This window comes from Megalobrama amblycephala, linkage group LG3, assembly GCF_018812025.1.
Source record: "Megalobrama amblycephala isolate DHTTF-2021 linkage group LG3, ASM1881202v1, whole genome shotgun sequence".
NCBI classification, from domain to species: domain Eukaryota; kingdom Metazoa; phylum Chordata; class Actinopteri; order Cypriniformes; family Xenocyprididae; genus Megalobrama; species Megalobrama amblycephala.
Window position 1 is genome coordinate 28,595,039 of NC_063046.1, and position 25,002 is coordinate 28,620,040.

Below are 25,002 nucleotides of genomic sequence, written 5' to 3' on the forward strand. Positions count from 1 at the left end.
TGCACATGTCACATGACTCCATATTTTCTCCATTGAAAAGTGCTTTTTTCACTTGTTTGTAACCATTTAATCACCCACAAAAAATATGAGTCACCTTCACTGGCAAGTAAAGAAGTATTTTTAAGAACTTTACATTATATATCATCAAATGTATTAGAGAAAATAACAAAAAACTGTGTGTTGCCTCAAGGCAACATTGTACCATAATGGAATCGCATAAGGCCATACAGTCATAATAGGTTTCAATACAAATGTATCATATTTGTAAGGAAAAGAGTTAAAATTATCTATATATGTTGGCATTTTCACATGATTTTGTAATGCACTTATAAGAATACTAATTCACATACCATATCTGCATATATTATGATCCGCACATTTTCTATAGCACTTTAAAGAGGTATAAAACACAGGTAGCAAAGCCAGTTTATGAGGGTGAGGATGAGGAGTTAATGAGGGGTCATACTGTGCTTCCTCCACTCCACTAACATTTACATTTAGCGATAGGCTATAATGCAATCATTTGGCCTTTATAAAAAACCTTTCCCGTAAGCTGGAAGACCTCAGTATGTGTATCTGAGAGCAGCCATCTGACATCCTTTAAAGTTTTATTAGGCTACGTCAAAAATACATCTACGATTTACTGGGCTGGACTCCTTTGTGTGAATAATATAGAATGTTGACCACTGGACTCACTGCTGCATTTTAGCTACACAAGGCATTTTGGTGGGATGATAAGTAACCCAAATTTTTGATCATTAAATGTGATGGAAATCAATCAACACCAAATGTTACATGTCAAATACTTTGTTGGAAAATTAATATATTACTTCCTAATTGTAACTGTCCATGTGGGATTAACACCCACGACAAGGAGATTTGCAGAAATGTAGACTTTTAATGATGAAGTACACAGGAACCGGGAAAGAAACAGGCGATAACCACATTACACCATAAACGAGAACTGACAAAGACTGAGGGAACACAGGGAACACAGGGAATACATACAAGGCAAACAAAGGGAGCTTAACAAGATAAGACACACCTGAACTGAAACTCAAATCAATCTGTAACCAAGGGAACTAAATAATGGCGGGAAAAATTGAACAAATGAGGACATGTGACAACAGGCAAAACAAACAGAGAGTCCAAAACATATGTAACCCTGACACTAATATTGTTGTGTGCAGTTTTTACCCATATTTAGAAGTAAGTTGCAATATTTCTGCAGTGGGTCTTTGAAGGTTAGGATTTTGACTTTTTTTTAAATGTCATGTTGTGTCATGGCAAGTTATGGCACTGAGAAACATTTGTGGTCATATCAGAACATCTGTCAACCTGCCTGGTATAGGTGAGCTGCAGAAAGAGTGTGTCCAAACAATGTATTATCTCATCTTCTTTTATGAGAATCTATTAGTATGTTTGTGGATCTGGTTGCTTGCACATGCAGTCATTGAAAATAAGAAGGGCCATGTCATCATTCTGATCGACCAGCAAACAAACCTGAGGCCAGTGGCATTATCACAGTCACTAGGTTAAGAGTATCTCGAGAACTAGACTGACCAACAGTTAGTCAAGGGGTAATCAGTCTTGCTTTCAGATTCAGACAGACCGATCTACATTTTTATGTTATTGACTTTAAAAGTTATGAAGGGAGAAAAATGAGATGACTAACTTGGTAAAACTGTTAAAACTAGTCTAAGCAGTTTATGCAACTGACCACTGTTTTAAAATACAGACTGAGGGTAGTTAAAAAATCATTAAACCATTATTTCTATTAAAGATTTATAATGTTGAAAAGAGCTTTTTTTTATCACCATAAATATGAGGTACACATGTATTTTTTTATGCTGTTTGCCAGGAACATGGTTTAAGAACATGGTTTTGATTATTTAAGATTTTATTAACCCTCTGGTACGCAATATGATATCAATGAGGAAAACATTATTTGTGTTGTTTTTATTGAGACCAATATTTTTAATGATGACCCTGAGACAACAACAGCCTCATCCAATCAACGTTTATGACGTCATCACCGTGTGCCCCCTGCAGAGCCCGCCAAGTTCAAATGAAAAAATAATATGATAATAATAACCCCTCTGCCAAGTTCGAAAAACTGTAAAACCACGCTTCTGAGTACTCAATTTACAAGGTAAGACTATATGCTTTTTACTTTCTCTTATTAATTTACAGCAGTTAGTTAGGTGATAGTTAGGTGATGATATAGTGATAATAAAATGATGAACTGTAACTAAAACAATCTGAAATAACAGTTTAGGGGTTTTTTTTTTATTTTTTTTTATTTTATTTTGTTATTATTAGTAGTATTTTTTTAGTGTGCCTAAGTTAACTATTAAAACGGCTAACGTTATGGATTGCATCTAAGCATTTTGCGAGCTCTTCATGCCGGCCGGTTTATTAGCGCCAGCACTGGTGCCACCGCAGAGTTTCTTAAAATCTGTTTAATTGGCATGTGCGGTGTCACTGACAGTTTCTGTTGCGTCCACATCAAAACGCAAAAAAATGCGGAACAAAACAGCGCTAGTTTGCGCTCCGCGCAGACATTTCAGCTCGTAATTTTTAATTCTGTTATGATGTTGTCTTCAGTCCGTCATATGATCACCTCAAGTCATCACTGATTTATTGTTACACAATGTTGTCTTCAGTCCATCTTATGAATATGATGACCTCAAGTCATCACTGATTTCTTCTGTTACACAATGTTGTCTTCAGTCCATCTTATGAATATGATGACCTCAAGTCATCACTGATTTCTGTTACACAATGTTGTCTTCAGTCCGTCATATGAATATGATGACCTCAAGTCATCACTGATTTATTCTGTTACACAGTGTTGACTTCAGTCCGTCATATTTTGACTTTAAGTTGTTATATGAATGTTGACTTGTACGTAACATCTCTGTTTTACATCTGTTTTACAATTTTTTGAAAAAGACCTTACAATATACATTGCTTTCTTGAGGTCATGGAATTTTTGCTCTTTACATTATTGATATTTTAGCTTTATTGTTTGTGTCCCTTTGTTTTTAGGTGCTGCACATCAAAAATGGACGAACTTATAAAGAAAACAGTTTACAACGAAGAGAGAATTAAAGGAAACAAAAAAGAGACTAATATAACAGTTCATGTTTTAGAAAAGGATTTGGATGCTTATAAATTTATTCAAGAAAGGCTCACCAACATAAACACCTTAAAAGATGGTAACTACAGAAATGAGAATTCTGCAAGTTTGGAAAATCAGAAAAATGGATACTTCTTGTTTACATGTAAACGCTCTGGAGTATGCACACCCCGAAGTCGAAGAGCCAAAGGATGTAAGGCATATGTTTCATTTAAAAAGAGGACAGACTGGCTCAACAAACTTGTTATAGTTGAAAGGATTTACAACATTCATTCAGGACATGACCCAACAAGTTCTTCTGAGGGTCACTCAGAGAAAATTAGTCAAGAGCTGGTTAAGCATATTCAAGATTTAATATCTCTTGGTGTTAAGCCGGATACAATTCTCTTAAAATCCCATGAATGGTCGAAGGAACAAGGACATACTGATCTCAACAACCGAGCATATTTTGTTACCCCAAAAGACATTGAAAATATTCAGCAACATAAAGATGATGCCAATAGTACCACACAACTTCTTGAGGGCCCTTTCAAAGACTCTGTTATTTTTTATCAGCCTTATAGTCCTCAAACAGATCTTGTCATAGTTCTACAAACACCATCCATGAGAGACAACCTTCAAGAATATGGACGAGATATTGTTTTTATGGATGCAACACGTGTGAACGTGTGAACCAGTATGGCTTTCCTTTATTTACATTAGTTGTCAGGGACAGTCACGGTCATGGCATACCCGTTGCCTATATCATCTTGGGAAATGAAAAGCAGGCCACGCTTCAGTTGTCACTGGAAAAGCTGAAACCAACATTTTCTGTTGCTCCAAGGTAATACAAACAGATATAAACAAATTAAACTAAAATTATTCAATAATCTTTTGCGTGCGTACAGGCTCTTAAAGGAATAGCTGCACCCAAAAATGAAAATTCTGTCATCATTTACTCACCCTCAAGTTGTTCTAAACCTGTAATTTCCCAACCTAGATGTCGGCTTCAGAGCAAACTTGTATTGATTTATTAACTGCCTTCTATTATTAGCCTACAGTTGGTGTTGATCTCAGTGCATCCCCAATGTACAAATTGGTTTGTAATTTTGATTAGTAACTTTTTAAAGACTCTAAATAACACAAGGTATTTTTTGCCAGCAAACATTTATGATATGTTATATTTTTTTCTCTGCTTTGAAGCTTAAAATGTTTTTATTTTTATTAGGTGCTTTATGGTTGATAAAGACCAAGCTGAAATCAATGCCATCCAAACAGTATTCAGTGAGTCAGACGTTCTCCTTTGTTGGTACCATGTAACACAAGTAAGTAGTACTAAGTTGAGATTAATTGGCTTCGATTTTTGTTCCTTTTGATAGAAATGTTAATATTATTCTATTATTGTAATATACTACAATTTTCAATTAAAACTGTTCTAGGTTTTACTGCAGTTATTCTCTAGCCACTGTAGGTAAATAATTAATGAATGAATAGATATAAAATAGATTAATTTCGCATTGCAAAATACCCCTTGCAGAATATGCAAAAATGTTAATCATTTGAACAAAATAAAAGGATCATGATGAATTTATAAAAATGACCCAGTTCAAAAGTTTGTGGTCAAGTCAAGTCACCTTTATTTATACTGTATAGCACTTTTTACAATGCAGATTGTGTCAAAGCAGCTTTACAGTGATAACTGTTTTTTGTTTTGTGATGGTTGTTCATGAGTCTCTTGTTTGTCCTGAGCAGTTAAACTGAGCTCTGTTCTTCAGAAAAATCCTCCAGGTCCTGCAGATTCATCAGTTTTTTCAAGCATCTTCTGCATATTTGAACCCTTTCCAGCAGTGACTGAATTATTTTGGTATCCATCTTTTCACACTGAGGACAATTGATGGACTCAAACACAACTATTAAAAAAGGTTCAAACATTTACTGATGCTCCAGAAGGAAACACGATGCATTAAGAGTCAGGGGTGAAAACCTTTGAACAAGAAGATGATGTGCAAGTTTTTTTTTTTTTTTTTTTTTTTTTTTGTTTAAAGATCATATTTTTCATTTAGTTCTAGAAGCAACAGAAGATTCTTGCATGTTTACCAGAAAAGAAAAGTATAATTTACCCTGTTCATCCAATTCAAAAAGTTTACATCCCCGGCTCTTAATGCGTCGTGTTTCCTTCTGGAGCATCAGTGAATGTTTGAATTTGTTTCAGTTGTCCTCAGTGTGAAAAGATGGATCTCAAAATAATTCAGTCACTGCTGGAAAGGGTTCAAATATGCAGAAGATGCTTGAAAAAACTGATGAATCTGCAGGAGCTGGAGGATTTTTCTGAAGAACAGAGCTCAGTTTAACTGCTCAGGACAAACAAGAGACTCATGAACAACCATCACAAAACACAAAAACAGTTGTGGATCATCAGGTAACCACACACAGTATTAATATAGGGTATTTAAACTTTTGAACTGGGTCATTTTTATAAATTCATCTATTTTTATCTTGTGGACTTTATGTAAACATCTGTTATGTGAAATACTTTTTTTCAGGACAGTACTAAATAAAAAATAACATGCAATTTTCATGATCCTTCTTATTTTGTTAAATTACCATTTTTGCATATTCTGCAAGGGGTATGTAAACTTTTGAACTCAACTGTACAGCTGAGAATACAACTATAGAATTACTGTAGAGTTATATGTGTTAAACCTCAATGTGGGTTCACATTAGTCTGACAGTCATGGAAGCAGTTCCAGACATAATACTTGATGACATAAGTTTGTCTCTTAATTCTCTGGTTTCTAGTGTTGAGAGAGAAGCTCATATTATCCAGGGTCCAGGGTCCCCAACTGATAGCCAGGGCGGTGCTGGAGGAACTGACCAGGCTGGTTCCAGCGGTTCTAGAGTCCTGGCTGAGTGCCAGGGTGGCGCTGGAGGAACTGACCAGGGGTGCGTTTCCCAAAGCGAACTATGGTCGCAAGTTCCGTCCTTACCAATAGAGTTCAATGGGACTTACGACCATGGTTCACCAACGATGCTTTCGGGAAACTCACCCCAGGCTGGTTCCAGTGGTTCTGGAGTCCTGGCTGAATGCCAGGATGGCGCTGGAGGAACTGACCAGGCGGGCACTGGCAGGTCTGGATTCCTGGCTGAGTGCCAGGGCGGTGGTGGAGGAATAGACCAGGCGGGTCTCAACGGTTCAGGTAGCCTGGGCAGAGGCGGCAAGGCAGAAGGCTTGGACGGTGGTGGCAGGGCAGAAAGCCTGGGCGATGGCGGCAGGACAGATGGCCTGGGCAGCGGGGGCAGGGCAGAAGGCCTGGGCGGCGGCAGCAGGGCCGACCAAGGGTGCTCTGTGGCCATATCGGGAAGAGCGGGCAGCTCCGGGACGGCAGCGGGCTCGGGCTGCTTTGGTGGCGCCGGCAGGGCAAGGCACTTGGAGAACCCACAAACAACCTCTAGAGTGGTCTCCAGGCCTTGTAGGACGGAGAAAGCCCTTTTCCTCCTTCTCCTTCGCTTATGAGGGTGAGGCGGTGGCTCACCCAAAATGGACTCACTGGCTGGAGCGGATTCACTGGCTGGAGCGGATTCACTGGCTGGAGCGGGCTCTGGAGTGGACTCACTGGCTGGAGCGGGCTCGCTGGCTGGAGCGGACTCGCTGGCTGGAGCCTTCCTCCTCCTCTTCTTTTTCTTCCGTGTGGGAAGCGAAGATTCAGCGCCCACCTCCTCAGTGACCTTAGGAACGGATTCACGAGCTGGAGCGGACTCTGGCTGAGCATGTGTTGCCCAATGACTTCTGTGGGAGAGATAGCTGACAAAGCCCCAAAAATCCAGGGTCTGGAGCCCCTCCAACTCACACTGAGGAAGAGGGTCATCAAGGCATCCATTGAATATCCCTTTTTGCGCCTCATCATTGTAGCGCAGCCCTCTTGCCATTGTCCAGAAAAACTGGGCAAAACATCCTACCTCTCTCCACTCCTGACGCAGCGCCACCACTGCCCGAAATAGCGCCATCCGCTCTCCAACGGAGGCTGGGGGACAAATCCGAACGCTCATGCTGCTGGATCTAGTAGTTATGGTGGTTCGTTCTGTCACGGTAAACACGAAGACAAAAGGTAGATCCAAGTGCAGCAGAGATTTATTAAAGGGTAATCCAAAAACGTAATCCACAGAGCAGGCAAGGGTCAAAGTCCATGAAATCAGTCCAAACAAACAGGTACAAAATAACACAAAGAAAAACCAAAACAGACAACCGGGGAATCAGAAGACGCATGACATTATACAACGAACCACATCCAAAGACAGAAACATGAGGCTGTTGTTGTCTCAGGGTCATCATTAAAAATATTGGTCTCAGGACAACAACCACTTGGCAAAATCATGACGTGCGTGGAGCAATATACGTCTGCATCAAACATTACAGAGGGTCAGTAGGTTTCTCTCACATGAATGTATTCACATTTCAGCTTCTTGACTTTTTGGCCAGGCTTTTTACATACAATTTTGCTGGTTACAGTCTTTTCTGGTCTGTTGGCTGGTCTTAGAGGGCTTATGGGAACTTTTCCACTGGTCAGGCTGGAAGACAAGTGAAGGCAAGCAAACCATATAGGCTACTTGCAACTTTTGAAGTTCACTGTTGTGGTTTTATAACAAGTTTCATCTTGCAAAACACTTTCAAGAAGGAAAAAACTGAATTAAAAAAGACACACTAAGTGTTAAAATGCGATTAAACAGTTTTGGTCACATAACAAGCTTGTAAGCGAAGTTGTAAAGTCCTCAGTGAGAGAAAGAGACATATAAAGGGTTAGGTCACCCAAAATTTCAAGCGAACTATCCCTTTAAGTTGAAAAATTGTGAAATGTCTCTTTAACCATAGGACAGAGGGAGGGCGGATAAGAAAGCTCGTCGTCACGCTGTTTGTATAGGAAGTAGCCTACTGGAATGACTTGACACACATCCTCGAATTTCACTTGTGACAGTGTAAATGTGTAATCCTGCGTTATTTTAGGTCAGACAAAACCACAGATTGTGTTTTACAGCGTCTACATACATGGAGTATATCACAGTAAAGGAAATAAACGAGAAAGAACCACGAAAGCTGTTGTCGATCAAACAATTCAACTGTTTGTGCTGAATATTAAAAAGCAATGTTGAAGGAGTATCTGCGTACAAATGCGTTCTATGCTCTTAGTTTTGTTTTGCACCCTTGCTCTGCAATGGGATCGTGTCAGCTGCCAGTCAAATACACAACAACAACACCTCGTTCCTGTTGGGAATGTCTGGAGTTCAGGAAGACCAGCAGACGTTACATTGAACCGCAATGGAGACGAGGTGAGCTGGACAAAACCTCTCTGAAATTACTGCTAAACCAATACCACTACACCCCTTTCATTCAGTATTCGGATGTGCATTCAGTAACATCATAAATAACAGTGTAATTAACCATTCATTTACCATGATTGAACTCTGTGTTATGATAGATTTGTGTCGCGCTTTCTAACTCTTGCCAATGAATCCTGCACAGCTGCATTTTTCTTGATCTGTATTGCAGTGTGATATGGTGATGAACCTGTCTGCCAGTCAGAGATGTGAGTTTGTGAAGAATACCCCGGACTGTACTTCAGATGAAGGGTTCATCAAATACCCTTGGGTCACCTTCTGTCTGTTCCCACCTAATCTGTTGCCCCTGGTCATCACACTCTATGTAAGGACACAATTAGCTCAGTCACCACACTTAGAGTTTACTTTGAAACTGTTCACACACCAGAGAATCGAATATTGTGTTTATTTGTGGAGCATGACACATTTGTTTACATATCCAACTAAAACTAATGATAATACATCAATCTTGATGTTATATTTGTGGTTCTTTGTTCCTCTTTTCTTCCCATCAGGTAATCTGGCTGTTTGTTTTGTTCCTCATTCTTGGGCTGATTGCATCAGACTTGTGAGTTTTGTGTTTGAGAAAATACTTTAAGAGTTGTTTATCAGCCTGCACATGCTGTTTGGTGATCACTGCTACCCTTGTCTTAAAAGGACTTTCTTTTTTACTGTGGAATGAAGATATTTTGAAGAATGTTACCATTGACTTCCATTGTGTGGACAAAATAAACACTGAAACATTTTATGTTCCATATATTACCAACATGCTTCACAGCCTGGTACATAATCATTGAATTGTAATAATTGAGCCTGACTGAATTAGGTGTAAGTTAAGTGCTGTGTGTGTAATCTTTACTTTTAGAGTGAATATGTTTTGGCATGTTTGTAGGAATTGCATTCCATTTTGTGTTGTGCATTTTGATAATTAGGTCTATCAGTCGATTAAAATTAGAAATAGATTAAAACTTAAAAATAATAATTGTAGCACTTTGGAAACATGTATATTTATTTGATCTCATAGAGTCTTTGGCCATGACCTGTTTTACTTCCCTATTTACTCATGTGACAGAGACAACAGCTTTCATTTTTCTGGAGAATTTTGAGTTAAATCTTTTGTTTTTTTTGTTTTTTTGAGGATCATAAAGTCAGTTAATTCATCATTTGGTTGCAAAATTTATTTAGAATGAATTTAATCCATAAAGTACAGAAATTTGAATTTAAATGTATATGGTTTCTAATGTGTATTTTGATTATATTACATTGTTTTTTTTGTTTTTTGTTTTTTTCCAGTTTCTGCCCAAATCTTTCAGCCATTTCCTCCTCACTAAGACTGACTCATAATGTGGCCGTATCCTTTAAATACTTGAAACATGACAGAACAGTAATTCCCAGATCAGCTGATCCTTGTAATTTGTCCTCATTTTGCAGAGGTTGAAGAAGTTAATTACTCCTCCTGTGGACTTCTGCTGTGTCCTTATCAACCACAGCAGTAATAAACTCCAGAGTCCTGGGGAAAAGAGAATATCACAACATGCTAAACAACTAGACATATTGTTTGTAGGTCTCATGCTGACAGTGTTAGCCAAGGATGTGTTATTCTAGGTAGTGTTTGTTTAGAGTCTAATCCTGTTTGTTCTTGAAGTTTGCACATGATTGAGAAGAGCCTGGAGTGCTATTGGTGTCTTTATAGTGTGTGCATGACTGAGAGGGTTGTGTAGTGATGTGTGTGACTAAGTGGAATCCTAAGTGATCTGTTTGCGTTTTGGTTGCTAGAAAGGGCCCAAATGGTGCCTGTGGGGTTGTGTGTTGGTGTTGGCATGTTTTTTTGTTTCATCATTTTCCTTGACCTAATGGAGCAGGGAGTAACATTCCTGGCACTTGGAAATGGGGCTCCAGATGTCTTCAGTGCCATGGCTGCTTTCTCTCACCCTCAAACTGCTGGTCTTGCCGTCGGAGCGCTGTTCGGTGAGAAATCAGTGCTGTTAAACATAAACCAAACATTCTTTATCACATAAACATGTTTGTTTCACTATATTAGTGAGGACAATGCATGGACCATTGATTTTATATCATGTTTATATTTTCTGTTGCAACCCCTACCCCTAAAGACAACCCTCACAGAAAAATGTGCAAAACAATAGATTTAAATAAAAACAGTTTTGGCCAATTTATAAGACTTTTTGACTAGTGAGGACCAGTAAAATGTCACTATACTTTCACTATATAAGTGAGGACATTTAGCCCTCACATGTGTAGTTCTATTGGGTGCTGCAGAAATTACACACTTCACTTTTAAGTCTTGTAAACGGATTCATCATTCATAAAAAAAAACAAAAACAAGAAGTGCTCTGTAGTAATGTTATATTGATTGTGCTTTTTTTGTATATTATGTTGATTATGTATAATATAATATAATATAATATTGGGATATTGTGGTATATTGGTATTTTTTCCTACTTTATTGTGACACACTGTGTTTTCCTAATGAAATTTTTTTCTAGGGGCGGGAATCTTTGTTACAACAGTGGTAGCTGGAAGCATTGCTCTGGTTAAACCTTTCACTGTGGCATCCCGTCCATTCCTTCGTGATGTCATTTTCTACATGGTGGCTGTGTTTTGGACCTTTATTATCCTATACAAAGGCCACATTTCCTTGGGAGAAACCCTGGGTCTGATAACCGTTAATCCTTTACCAAAAATTTACACATTCATTCTGAATGTTTCATATTCATTTAGATATATATGGGAACTCTAGTTCAAAGATTAATATTTCAATTTGTTTGTAAGAAATAATGACTTGTCTAACATATTTCTCTCTCCTGCTCCATTTTTTCCTCTTCTCCACAGGTTATCTGGGGCTGTATATTGTATATGTTTTGACTGTGATTGTGAGTGCGTATGTTTACAATCGTCAGAAGCATCAGCTAAATAGATCGGCTCAGAGCTCCGGCACAGAACAGGGTGAGGAGACTGCAGTCTTTGTCAGCACTATTATTCCCAAAACACACATCACACATTTTTTACTATCTTAAAAGAGATAATTATCACTCCGCATTCAGAAATTGTAATGAGATTTTAAGTTAAAAATGTTAAAATGTGTTTAAAAGTTACGTTATAAAGTTAAAACTTTTTTTTTTTTTTAAATCGAGCTTTACTTATTTGAGTACTTACTTGTTCCCATCTCTAGCAAATTATGAGCTACTAAAGTGAAATTTTGAATATACATTTTATTTTGCACTATTCAGATATACTGCTCACAACAATGCATACTCAAAGTGTTATTGCGATCACTGGGCAGTGATTATTGAGTGCTGTTCTTGACTTGTAGGAGAGATTCTCCAGTCTGATTCGTATAGAGAAATTCAGAATGGCAGCATACAAGCACACGGTGGGTCACTTCCTCTCAACTTAAAACTACGTAGGCTAATTCAGTAACTGGAGTTTCAGTGGATTATGTATGTGTGTGGTTGATTTGAACTCTACAGACTTTCATAAATATGGGAGTTTTGCAAGTATGTGTTGCCATCTGCTTAGGTAACAGAAAAAACCCAAATTCTCTAAAAGACCATTTAGCATATTTGAGGAAGTTCTGTATGGTGTGAAAGTGTTGCTCTCTGCTCAGTCATTACATTTTAAGTTTGTGTGCTTGAAATGCCACTCTTCATCCAGTTTCTTTCATAATTTAGACTATTGGTTTGTGTGTGTATGTGAAATTCTTGCATGTATGTTTCAGATGGAGAAGAGTATGAGCCTTTGCTGCCTTACAATCAATCTACTGCTCAGATCTTCCTTAATGCCATTAACCCAGTGGACAGCCGGACATGGAGGAGACAGCACTGGACTGCCAAAGTCCTCAAAGTGATCAAGGTGAAAATGTGAACGTTTCATGATCACTTGGTTCGAAATGAGTGGCTGTTCTTCTAGTAACCTTTTAGTGAATTGGTAGAAACTTTATATGCATGCATATGTTATTTTCACCAGTAAAGTCACCATGAAATCAAAGTTTCCCCTTTTTTTTTTTATAGAATATCGCATTATTTATTATAAACGATTTATCCATGTGCATCTTTTTTTTTAACCAAAGGGCGCTTGTAATCTTTAATCAAAATAACTTCCCCTCCCTCTTGCAACAACATCTCTTCTCTGATGACGTTTATAAGAGCAAGGGCGGGACAATGTCACTCACATGAGATCAGAGCAATAGCCAACCACAACTGTCCAATTAATTCCCGATGGACAAAATGGACAAGTCCCACCCTACATTTTTTTTTTTTTCTTGTTCGAGAAGTCGTTTCACTTCCTTTTCATGCCGACTTTAAGGTGAAGGTCCTTTTTTCCTGTCTGTCTGACTGTTAGGTGCCTGTAGAAGTGCTTTTATTGTTGACAGTTCCTGTGGTGGACACAGATAAGGAGGATCACAACTGGAAACGCCCCCTTAACTGTCTGCACATAATCACTGGGTCTCTGGTGTGTGTGCTCACATTCCAGTCTGGAAAGTGTGAGTCGGCTTATTTTGTTGTTTGCTGTTGTTTTTTTAATCATAAGACCGAAACTATTTAACAGCAATCTCTTATGTTATGTGCACATGTAATGTACTGTTATGTCACCAGCATTAGCATTACACATCAGCATTACACGTGCTGCAGTCATAAGAACTGTCAGAGGAACTGAAATTCCTCTCGTATGTGAAAAGATAAATGCTGTTGATGCAGATAGTTACGTTCTGTAAAGTGCATGTGATTAAAACAGACATTCATTCTTTTTCATTCAAGATGGCTTATACCTCATTGAAGGAGAATTTCCAGTGTGGGTGCTTACAATCTGCATTGGAGTCTTCCTCTCGGCCATTGTCTTCTTTACTACCACAAATAATCATCCTCCGAGATACCACTTTGTATGAATCTTCAGTTCTGTCTGCTTTTTTATTTTGGTTGAAATAGCCTGCCAATATAAAGCTTCATAGCTCAAATGCATAATATTTACAGTAATATACACTACTGATAAAAGGTTTGGGGTCAATTATTATTATTATTATTTTAAGTTTTTAAAAACTTCACAATTAGAATTCATTTATTTGAACAAAAATACAGTAAAAGCTAATATTGTGAAATATTAATGTAAATGAACTTTTCTGTTTTAATATATTTTAAAATATAATTTAATAATAATGATAATTTAATAATAACAATTGTAATTTAAAATGTAATTTTCAGCATCATTACTCAGTTTTCAGTGTCACACGATCCTTCCATAAATCATTCTAATATGCTGATTTGTTGCTCAAGAAACTTCTTATTAATGTTGAAAACAGCTATGCTGCATGACTATTATTTTATGAGTTTGTTAAATAGAAAGTTTGGGAACACTTTAGTATAGGGAACACATACAAACTATTAACTATGACTTTTCCCTCAATGAACTCCTAATTTACTGGTTATTAACAGTTAGTAAGGTAGTTGTTAAGTTCAGGTATTGGGTAGGGTTAAGATTTTAGAATAAGGTCATGCAGAATAAGGCATTAATATGTGCTTAATAACCAATATCCTAGTAATATACATGCTAATAAGCAACTAGTTAAAAGTCCCTAAAATAAAGTGTTATCGATAGTTTTTATTTGAAATGTACCATTTTTAAAATTGAAATCTTGTCAAATTATAAATGTCTTGCTGTTAGTTTTGATCAGTTGGTTTAATGAACCAAAAAGGAAAAAAGAAAAAAAAAAACTTACTGACCCCAAACTTTTGAACTGCTACTGATATGTATTCTTTATTCATATTTGTCCTGTTGCTGTGTGTGTGTAGCTTTATTCACTGCTAGGTTTTGTGGTCAGTGCGCTGTGGATCAGCACTGTGGCGTCTGAGATTGTCAGTGTGCTGCACCTGCTGGGGGTTGTTCTCAGGCTCAGCAACACTGTACTGGGACTCACCTTGTTAGCCTGGGGCAACAGCATTGGAGGTATACACCCACTCAACAACATAAAAAAACTCACATTATTTTATTATTTGTGCTTATAGCCTGTTCTAGGACCTGAAGTGAAAGCAAAAGAGATTTGCATCTACTAGATTGTATGGTTTATTTATTTTTTTGTTTGCATTGTTTTCACAGATTGCTTTGCAGACATTACTATAGCCCGTCAGGGATACCCACGGATGGCCATCTCAGCCTGTTTTGGAGGCATTATCTTTAGTATCCTTAAACTTTTAAAAGACCATATGTTATTATTTTTGTGTATGTGCTTTAAAAACTACATCAGTAACTTTAATCATACTATTTGTCGACAGTATTGTAAATGTCCTGATATATTTTACCCTAAAACATCACGACAGAAAGCTCTTTGTATGCCTTTAACACCGCATAAAGATATGCTGTTTGGTGTGGGTCTGGGCTGCCTGCTGCAAATGTTTCAGAATAATAACGTTGTGACAGTAAGTCTCATTCTCTATACACAATGTCTCAGCTTTCCTAGAAAAGATCATAAACATGTAACTGGATGCTATATACTGTACAATCATCTGAGAATATGTTGCAAGCTTTTAGTCAGCTGAATATTAGTTTAGATGAGTGATGGAGTCTGATCTGTGTGCTGTGTTCTGTTGTATGGTCAGCTGGAACCAGAGGGGATGCTGTGCTGGGTTCTCTCAGGAGCGCTGGGTCTGTCTTTGGTCTTCTCCTTCATAGCGGTTCCTCTTCAGTGTTTCCACCTGAACCGAGTCTATGGCATTTTTCTACTGCTCTTCTACATTGTCTTCCTCGTCGTCGCCCTCCTCACCGAGTTTAGAATTATCAAATTCTGACATCAGCAGAATCAATAATCGGAAGGATGCAAAGATCTTTAGACTTTCATAGAAATGTATAAGAAATATAACTATTTTTGTATATGTACGTTTGAAGATCATGAGCCAGTAATTACTGTACAGTTAAACTGTTTTTAATCAACTATAATCTTGAAACATGAGATTAAAATGATTAATTTATTTTATTAAACAGAACACAAATATGATGTGGGGTTGTGTGTTTTTCTTTATAACCATTTTGAGTCGAATGGTTAAAGGATTAGTCTACTTTCAAATAAAATTTTCCTGATAATTTACTCACCCCCTAGACCGGGTAAATCCAGCCTGATCTGCCAGCGATTTGATTTCGCCAGGGCAACTCAGTCTGGAAACCCGTACATTCATTTCTGCTGCATCTGTTACACTTTTGCAGGAACCAATCACAGACTGGCTTATCCACCTTGCTCGCTATTGGCGGGTACAGAGCTCTTTCTATGGCTCTGGGCGGGTATAACACGATGACGTCTCTCGCACGACAGTCAATCCAATTCCTTTTAACCTCTCAACGATGCTAAATGCCTTCTTTATTTTAGCAAACAAATCGCTCGACTGGGTGTAAATACCACTCCCTTTCATGTTTTTTTTTTTTTGCACAACCTGCAAAAATTGCTCGATGCCATTGCTGCTTCTGCAAACCGCTGATCAATGCTACAAACCAATACAAACTAAACCTGTCTGGAGTTTTCACGTCACTCTGCAAAAGTACGTCAGCCAGATCGTTGATCTGATTGGTTGAAGGACTATCCAATTGCGTGAATAATGCTCGTTGATCACGCCTCTTGTGCAGTAGGAAATACATAGCAAACTCCCCAGACCAATGTTCAATTTTAAATTGAGCTTGGTCTGGTAATAGCCAGACAACTCACCCCCATGTCATCCAAGATGTTCATGTCTTTCTTTCGTCAGTCGAAAAGAAATTAAGGCTTTCCGTATTCTTCAAAAAGCTTACGCTGTATGTCCTACGCCTTCCTTATTCAACTTATGAAACGAACGCGGCGCCAGTTTCGTTTTTTTTTCTGTAAGTAGAATAGGGACGGCGTAGGACATACAGGCCCGGTTTCACAGACAGGGCTTAGCCTAAACCAGGATTAGGCGTTAGTTCAATTAGGGTATTTAAGTAGTTTATAAATGTACCCTAGAAAAAAAAACATTGCTGGTGTGCATCTTGAGACAAAACAATGACACTGACATATTTTAAGATATGTCAGTCCAAGTTACTTTCAGTTAAGACAGCTCAAACATGCATTTTAGTCTAGGACTAACTTAAGCCTTGTCTGTGAAACCGGGGGACAGCGTAAGCTTTTTGAAGAATATGGAAAGCGGAAGCACGTACAAGGCAATCATTTGTGTTTATAAAGCATATACAGTTGTATTTTTTTTTTTAAATGACTGATCGTTTCGCTAGATAAGACCCTTATTCCTCGTCTGGTATCATTTAAAGCCCTTTGAAGCTGCACTGAAACTGTAATTTTGACCTTCAACCGTTTGGGCTCCATTGAAGTCCACTATAAGGAGAATAATCCTGGAATGTTTTCATCAAAAAACCTTAATTTCTTTTCGACTGAAGAAAGAAAGACATGAACATCTTGGATGACATGGGGGTGAGTAAATTATCAGGAACATTTTATTTGAAAGTGGACTAATCCTTTAATTGAACTGGTTCATAAAATCGGTCCGAGCATAATGAGGCAAGAACCGTTGAACGAACTGAGTAAAAGTGTATTTATGTAGCTGTACTCATTAAATATATTCCTTGAATGTCATGTCAACGTGACGTCTCCTGAATGCATATTGTACAGTATCATTGTGGGTGTATGCTTGTTGTGGGTGTAGTTGTTGAAGCAGCTGTAGTATTCGCTCCAGACCATGAGGTGGCAGCGTCGCTCCAGCGCTCTTTCTGAGCCTGAGAGCGCAGAGCCGTCCGTGAATGTTTTTAAGTAGGCTGAGGTTACCTAGCAGTGAAATTCAATCCCTGTTTACCTGTAACATACAGCCAAGAAGAAATTAGGCCAACCTCAAGACTTGCCCCGTTAAGTTTATTGTTTGCTACATATATTTTATTTGGTCGGAGCAAGCGATGTCAGGCAGTTGCGGGCGGAATCCTCCTCCTTTCCCTGATAATGAAGATCAGGAGGCTGAATTTGACACTCGAGTGCTGGACAGCGACGAGTATGATGATGAAGGCGAGGACATATTCACCGGCGCGAGAGTGAGACACCTGTTTCAGAATGAATAACCATTTTTCATTATCTGATTAATTGATATGTGGGAGATTATTTAAATGTCATTTGACAGAAGCTAGCTGATAGCTTAGTCAGTGTTTGCAGCGGTTGGTCTAATCATGCAGCTCAGCAGCTGCACAAACTGCAATTATGACATGGTTATCAGCTGTTGTGTTGGCATTGTGTTCATCTCTTTTGGCAGAGTAAACCGATCACACCGACATCACCTCCTGATGAGGGCGATATCTTCAGCGAGGAGGGCTCTTACATCAGGACCGATGTCCATCACGCCACTAATGGCCTTCACTCTGATGAAGAGCTGGATCTGTTCACTGGTATTTCTCACCACTCCATTGCTGCACCATTACTCAAATGAGCAATAAATACTTAATGGTACTTGATTTCACATGCAGGCCAGATGACAAATGAACTGCATGTTGAAAAACATAATGGATTCTATCTTTGTCTTTAAAATAGCATGACAGAGTGAAACGCAGATCATGCACAAAAGCTTTATCTGAGGTGCAAAAAGTACTGAGAAATTGTACTTAAGTTAAAGTACAGTTACTATGTCAAAACAAACAAACAAAACATTACTCAATTAAAAGTATTACGTACCTAACCTAAAATAGTTAGGAGAAAGTACAAAAGTATCATTGCATACAAGATTTAAAACTAAAACTTAAACACTTTTTTAAAAAGCTTTTTTAATTGCCTTTTGAAAATGAGACAGCAGTGTTTCACATTTTAGTATTTTTGATGCAATTTGTTTTTTTTTACACTCAAAAAATAACTATTTTCTTATTGTTCTATGTAAGAAACTAGGACACAGCAGATGTTAAACTGAAAATAATGTCCTGAAACCTGTTATCTGAGTATTTACAGCTAAAATTATCAGATGATTTTACAGACATTTGAATATTGTGATTTTTTTTGTGTGTGTGTGTGTGTGTGTGTGTGTGTGTGTGTGTGTGTGTGTGTGATTATAATAAAACAAGAGCTCAAAGTATGTCTGAATAGGATAGATTATAATATGTGTGCATGATCACATTAGGATAAATATTTTTAAATTACTCAGGAAAGATTTAAGTCACAATGACAAATATGTAATTTTAAGTTTACATGAAATTGTAATAGAGTAAAAAGTATTATTTTTTCCTTGTAATTGTAATTGAGTAAAAGTACAGCACTTGGTTTTAACAGAACTCAAAGTAAACTACAGATTCCCCAAAATACTACTATACTAAAATATAGTGAAGTACTATTACTCAAATACATTAGACCACTGTGCTTTATCTGTTCTGTCTGTTCAAACTCCAGAGGCCACTGTCGAGCTGACGCTCACCAACACCACTAGTCAAGGCAGGAGAGAGATTATTGGCCCGACCGCATCGGCTTGCAACACCACACATGTCCCTAATTCCATACTCAAACCCAGCATTGTCACCAAGACCATGGAGGAGGTACTGAAACGAGACCATTCATGTGCCTTCAGTTGGATTAATGTATTATTTATATAGATTCTTAATTCTAACTGAATGCTGATGGACTTTAACAGTTGGAGGAGGAAGAGAGTGGAGACCAGTTTGAGCTGAACATTGCAGTCACAAACCCTGAGAAAATTGGTATGTTGTCCACCTTATTTTTCAATGCAGAAGTAAGCTATTTCCTGTGAATGTGCAAGACTTCAGATTCATCAGCCTCTATAGGTAAAAAACTAGAACAACAACTTGTGATAAATTGAAATAATATGATAACATCAAGCAGCATAATGGACTATAATGTGATATTAGTTAAAATATCACAGTTATATAAGAATAATAATAAAACAGCTGACACCAGAAGTCTTACACATTCAAGTTACAAATGGTAGCATAGTGCCTACTATTACATTAAAAATAAAGTGGATATACTTGCATCATTTAGTTTGTCTAGATCAGTGGTTCTCAACCAGTTGCCCAGTAGGGGGCCTCAGCAAACTTCCAAAGGAAGTTTAAAATAAAAAGTATTTTTTTACATTTTAGAATGATTTAAAATAGATTTTAAGTTAGAATATTTTAATGCAATGCTATATCCGATAAACATCAGGAAGTACAAGAAATATGATTTCAGAATATATTTCTCATATTTTCCATGTTGTTGTTGTTGTTGTTGTTGTTATTATTGTAGAACATACAGTTCTTAAAACTTATGGAATAAGAACATTAATCATAAACAATAGGGGTGTGACGAGACAGGTATCTCACGAGACGAGACGAGACTCGAGACTGAGTTCACGAGACGAGACAAGATTTTTACAAGATCTCGTCACACCCCTAATAAACAATAATTAATCTATTGACACTCATAAAAAACAAGCAGGATTGTCATTATTACAGCTGTAGTACCAGAGGAAATATCTTAGCCTACATGTGTGGGCCTTCAAATATTACCTTGGACAATGAGGAGTGAAAAGATTGCGAATCGCTAGTCTAGATTGAGCCTCTTGTTCTGGATGTTCATTTGAGCGCTACAGTGACTGTGTTTTCTCTGTTATTGTGTTGCAGGAGATGGCATGAATGCCTACATGTCTTACAAAGTTTCGACTCAGGTACATAAAGCTCTTCCTTATTACTATATTTTTGGATTGCTCAAGCTTTATTTATCTAAATTATGCCCTTTATCCACGCTTCTCTGTCTCTCTCCAGACTACACTGCCCATGTTCCATAATAAGACTTTCACAGTGCGTCGACGTTTCAGTGATTTCCTTGGACTTTATGAGAAGATGTTGGCCAAACACTCCTTGCTGGGCTGCATCATCCCACCTCCACCTCAGAAGAGCGTAGTGGGTAAAGAAGCTCTCATGCTCACTCTGGCTCTTTGTCTAGTGGAGTTATTCTAGTGAACCCAACTAGACACTCTGCAAAGACCCGGATTCTTGAGAACATTCACTCTGTTGTCTCTCACTTGCATCATTTTACTTGGAGCAGTCCGGTGTGATTTGCTGACTGAGCGTGTGGTTTGTTGTTGTGTCACAGGGATGACTAAAGTAAAGGTAGGGAAGGAGGATTCATCCTCGGCGGAGTTTGTGGAAAAGAGACGAGCAGCACTGGAGAGGTGAACACATATCAATAGAAAACATCAATAGAACTGCAGCACAGGCCTGTCAGTTTTCCATCTGTTTCAAGCCAAGAATATTTAGATCACCGCAGTATTTCAATCACCAAAAACAATGGGACATTTGAAAATGCTTAACATAAACACTTAAAGAGGACACTTAAAATTCAATTTTACATGGTGTTTGAACATTAATGTGTGTCCACAGTATCTGTAAACAAACAGTATATTATGGTAAAAATCCACCCACTCCTCTTATGATCCCCATAAATCAGAGGCAGTGTCTGAAGATACACTGTTCCAGATTTCCCTCTACTGTGACGTGACAGTAGGGACAAGCCCCGCCACAAAAAATCCTATAATAACCAGAAAAAGAGTAAGCATTGGTGAAAACTATGCAACTTTTACACCATAAAGTCAAAGTCAAGTTTATTTTTGTTTTAGCAAATATGCGCTGCAATTTAACATCATTGATCCAGTCAAAATGTCTGGTAGCCAAGTATTAATTTAATTGAGGATAAAGATTAGGAAATATGGTTAAAATGTATTCACGTTACACAATTGTTTCATTTTTGACTGGTTATATTTACTGATTGTGTGTTTATTTTCTGCAGGTATCTACAGAGAGTAGTGGCTCATCCATCTCTGCTGCAGGACCCGGATGTTCGAGAGTTTTTAGAGAGAGATGAGGTCACCACCTTTATCATGTTCCTAGACACATCGTACAGTATTTTTAGTGGCATATTTAAGATCTAAACGTGTGTGTGTGTGTGTTTAGTTGCCCAGGGCAGTAAATACTCAGACTTTGAGTGGACCTGGCCTGCTAAAGATGATAAACAGAGCGTCGGACGCAGTAAATAAGATGACCATAAAAATGAATGAATCAGATAATGTAAGAGGAGCTCAGTTTCTGTGTTTCTAAAGCATATATTCTCCCAGGACGTTGTATTTGGCTAGTGATTGACACATCTCTCTGTGTGTCAGTGGTTTGAGAGTAAGCTGCAGGAGGTGGAGAATGAGGAGCAGCTGTTAAGGAGGCTGCATGTTGCTGTTGACTCATTAGTAAACCACAGGAAAGGTGAGAGTAAAAACTACACTGTGAAGCCAATCTTCCAGATTCATGCTGTTACACAGCATCTCAATATCTTTCTCCTCTCGTAGAGTTGTGTAGTAACACAGCAGTGTTTAGTAAGAGTGTGGCCATGCTGGGCAGTGTGGAGGAGAACACTGCATTGTCTCGGGCACTTTCACAGTTGGCGGAGGTGGAGGATAAGATGGAGCAGCTGCATCAGCAACAGGCCTTCAGCGATTTCTTCATCCTCGCCGAGCTCCTGGCCGACTACGTCAGACTGCTGGGGGCCGTGAGGGTTAGAGAGCACAATTGCATAACCCAAAAGCAGCAATTAGAACCAAATCCGTAAGAAATGTGATGTTGTTTACTGTGTTCTTTGCTGCCCTCAGTGCTGTTTTGAGCAGAGGATGAAAGTGTGGCAGCGTCTGCAGGAAGCTCAGAGCACGCTGCAGAAGAAACGAGAGGCTGAAGCCAAACTGCTCTGGGCGAACAAACCCGAGAAACTGCAGCAGGCCAAAGATGACATAAATGAGGTAATCCTTAACAGTGAATGATTCATGTACAACACTCTACATGTACTGTTCATAAGACCTGGAACTTTCTTGTAGGAGTGTTTTGTTGAATCCTGTTGATATACAAGATGATTAGTCACTAATTTACTGTTCATGTTAAGCTGTTTTCTTTGTTTCTGTGCAGTGGGAGTCGAAAGTCAGTCAGTATGAGAGAGATTTAGAAAGAGTCACCTGTACTGTGCGCAAAGAAGTGCTCAGATTCGAGGTAAGACGTGTTGCAAAACAAAACGTCACAAGTCTCATTGCTGCAGTCTATTTAAAAATATTTAATAAATCTGATTTTTTTTTTTTGTAAATCGGGTTGAATGAATGATTCAATGACTCAATCATAAAGACTTCACTTGTTTTATTACTGGATGAATCAGTGTTTTTGAATTAATTTCTTGAATGGTTCAATTACATTTTTTTTCCAAGTCACTTGTAGCCACCTACTGGTGTAACAATGTAATTGATACAATCTTTATTTCATGTTACTTTCCAGAGGTCATTTACTCTATTTTTACACTACCGTAGAAATCAGTGTTTATATCCAAACTATAAAATGTTATCCCAGTACTGTGATAATTTGAATTATTGTAACACAGACATAATGATACTGTGTGGTTGAAAAGACACTTTGAAGCCGTTTCATACCTAAACATGACAGCTGCTCGCTCTGGTTCAGTGGCAGCGCCAAAGCAGATTTGTTCCACTGTGATTTTACTTGTCAAAGGTTTAATAGACATAGCCAAATAGTTGTCATCTAGGAATACGATCGCATCTGTGTTTGAATCAAGATAGCAATCTTTTAATGATTAAATGTGCAGCTGTAGTGTACAGCACAAAATAGAAAATGAAACATATTTTCTTTTGCTTTTGCAGAAAGAGAAAGCCAGAGATTTCAAACAGCACATAGTGAAATACCTGGAGTCCCTTCTTCACACACAGCATCGGGTAAGTATATGTGTGTGTTTTACATACAGTATCATTGAATAGTCTTTCATGAATTATTTATCTTAAACTAGCTGGTGAAGTGTTGGGAGGCCTTCCTGCCTGAGGCCAAAGCCATCGCCTGATCAGAGCCTTACCTCACATGCTCCTAAACTTTGACCTTGACAACAGACAATCAACATTTCTCTCTTCCTATTTCCTTTGCTCTCTGTGTCAGATAACATGTACATCTTAATAGCTGTCCATCAAAAGATCAATCCCTAGATTGTTATGGTAAACCCATGCAGTGACCTGTGTCACTGTTGACAATTGAATGTTTAGTTTAAAAGTTAAAGGTCAGAGCGGCATTTAAAAAAGAACAAGCTGTGTGGGGTGCAGCAAGAATATTTTTTTTTATGCGTGCACGTATGTATGTGTTTAGTGTTATCCTTAAGGTTTTCAATGGTGCTTAGCCTGTGTAGTGTTCTAGTAGAGACATTAAACCGCCTTTAAGATTGTTGAGTCTCATTTTCTCTGTGACATGTGGGGTGCGACTGAACATTGAGTTTGTAATTCATTCCAGATAATACAGAAAAAATGCTTGAGATGTTCCCAGGGTCACTCAACCCAGTCTGATGTTGCACCACAAAGTTAGAGTATGATATAGAAAATGATATACAAAACAATGAATCACAGACCAAGGAGGAAAAATGGTTGGTGTCTTTTGAATGAAGTCCCATAATTTGTGTAGATAGTTTTGACTGACTTTATGTTCTCAAACAATGCACTGATCTGGACTGGTCCAGATAAAGGTCTACTTATAGGTGGACAAACATTTATATTAAAAATTGTATATGAACTTGTCAAAACGTACATTAATTGCAAAAAGGTTTAATTCATTTTGGGGAGAAAGTGTAAAAACATTTTCACTGTGGATGCTTTTAATCTTTAACATGCACTTCTGGTGTATTCATGATATCACACTACCTGCAGAAACCAGGGGGCTCATTTATAAAACCTGTGATCAGATTTGATCCTAAATTCCATGGATTTCATCCTACGTCCAAAGAGATTTATAAAAAGAGAAAATGTACTTATGCATACACCAAAAGAAGAAAATGCGTATAAAAAAATACAAGCAATTGAATTGAGCATCAATTAAGAACATAAATAGGCGATCACAATATGCATTTATATTATTATATGTGCAAATATGGAACATTTTAACTGGCTTGTGATAATTACATCACTGAAATTAATTCTATTTTAATATATAACTATGAAGGGATATTAGCGGGCATTTTGTAGGTGGAGTTGATGCGTTTGTTCACATGATTGATAATTGATAAATTGCGAATTATCAAGCGTGATGCATTTAGGAACAGTTTTGTGCATGCAGACATTTTTATAAATCGAACATTTTAGAAATGTGTTCGCATTTAGGATCATTCTATGCACGTTTTTATAAATGACGCCCCAAGAATTTACATAACAAATATTGAGGGGACACCCCCCATATTCAAAGCAGAGGTATATTCGTGTTTGTTTGTTTGTTTGTTTGTTTTTGTTTTAAAGCCAGATTTACACCAATTGTCAATTTTGGGTTATATACTTTGTAAAAAGCTCTTTTGCAGACACTAAATACTCTCTGCTGTTACACACATGTATTATAAGCCTTCATTTTGACTAATAACAAGATGTTAATGACCTATTACATGTAAGACATGCATTTAAAACAGTTGCCCTGTCAAACATGATTTGTCTATTAGATCAAAATAAAAAGGGATTTAAACAACTGTTGTC

At 37.8% G+C, this 25,002-nt stretch overlaps 3 protein-coding genes across 5 annotated transcripts; all 3 read left to right on the top strand.

Moving 5' to 3' along the window:
- Positions 1–1,190: 1,190 nt before the first annotated feature.
- slc8b1 (solute carrier family 8 member B1) lies at positions 1,191–15,494 on the top strand. 2 transcript variants are annotated; one of them, XM_048184882.1, is made up of 16 exons: positions 1,191–1,209; positions 8,304–8,443; positions 8,664–8,816; positions 9,007–9,059; positions 9,785–9,842; positions 10,354–10,459; positions 10,996–11,163; positions 11,342–11,455; positions 11,823–11,882; positions 12,228–12,361; positions 12,851–12,992; positions 13,267–13,388; positions 14,296–14,449; positions 14,600–14,680; positions 14,855–14,919; positions 15,100–15,494. In XM_048184882.1, the coding sequence occupies exons 3-16, from the start codon at positions 8,670–8,672 to the stop codon at positions 15,286–15,288; spliced, it is 1,593 nt and encodes a 530-aa protein (XP_048040839.1). In that variant the 5' UTR covers positions 1,191–1,209; positions 8,304–8,443; positions 8,664–8,669; the 3' UTR covers positions 15,289–15,494. The 2 variants fall into 2 exon arrangements, with proteins under 2 accessions (XP_048040839.1, XP_048040838.1); XM_048184881.1 differs by lacking the exon at positions 1,191–1,209 and adding an exon at positions 1,226–1,351.
- Positions 2,058–6,077, top strand: LOC125265001. Of its 2 annotated transcripts, XR_007184183.1 has the most exons (4): positions 2,738–2,907; positions 3,052–3,965; positions 4,350–4,446; positions 5,921–6,077. XR_007184183.1 is itself a non-coding variant. In XM_048184883.1 (2 exons), the coding sequence occupies exons 1-2, from the start codon at positions 2,082–2,084 to the stop codon at positions 3,812–3,814; spliced, it is 834 nt and encodes a 277-aa protein (XP_048040840.1). In that variant the 5' UTR covers positions 2,058–2,081; the 3' UTR covers positions 3,815–4,771. The 2 variants fall into 2 exon arrangements, 1 of the variants encoding a protein (XP_048040840.1); XM_048184883.1 differs by lacking the exons at positions 2,738–2,907; positions 5,921–6,077 and adding an exon at positions 2,058–2,152 and having other exon boundaries at positions 3,052–4,771.
- Positions 15,495–17,191: 1,697 nt separating the features above from the next.
- On the top strand, positions 17,192–24,994 carry snx1b (sorting nexin 1b). The gene is made up of 15 exons (XM_048184890.1): positions 17,192–17,536; positions 17,752–17,884; positions 18,870–19,012; positions 19,108–19,174; positions 20,096–20,139; positions 20,237–20,378; positions 20,568–20,646; positions 21,261–21,336; positions 21,425–21,538; positions 21,631–21,724; positions 21,808–22,013; positions 22,108–22,251; positions 22,415–22,495; positions 23,152–23,223; positions 23,295–24,994. The coding sequence occupies exons 1-15, from the start codon at positions 17,405–17,407 to the stop codon at positions 23,343–23,345; spliced, it is 1,578 nt and encodes a 525-aa protein (XP_048040847.1). The 5' UTR covers positions 17,192–17,404; the 3' UTR covers positions 23,346–24,994.
- The last annotated feature ends 8 nt before the right edge of the window (positions 24,995–25,002 follow it).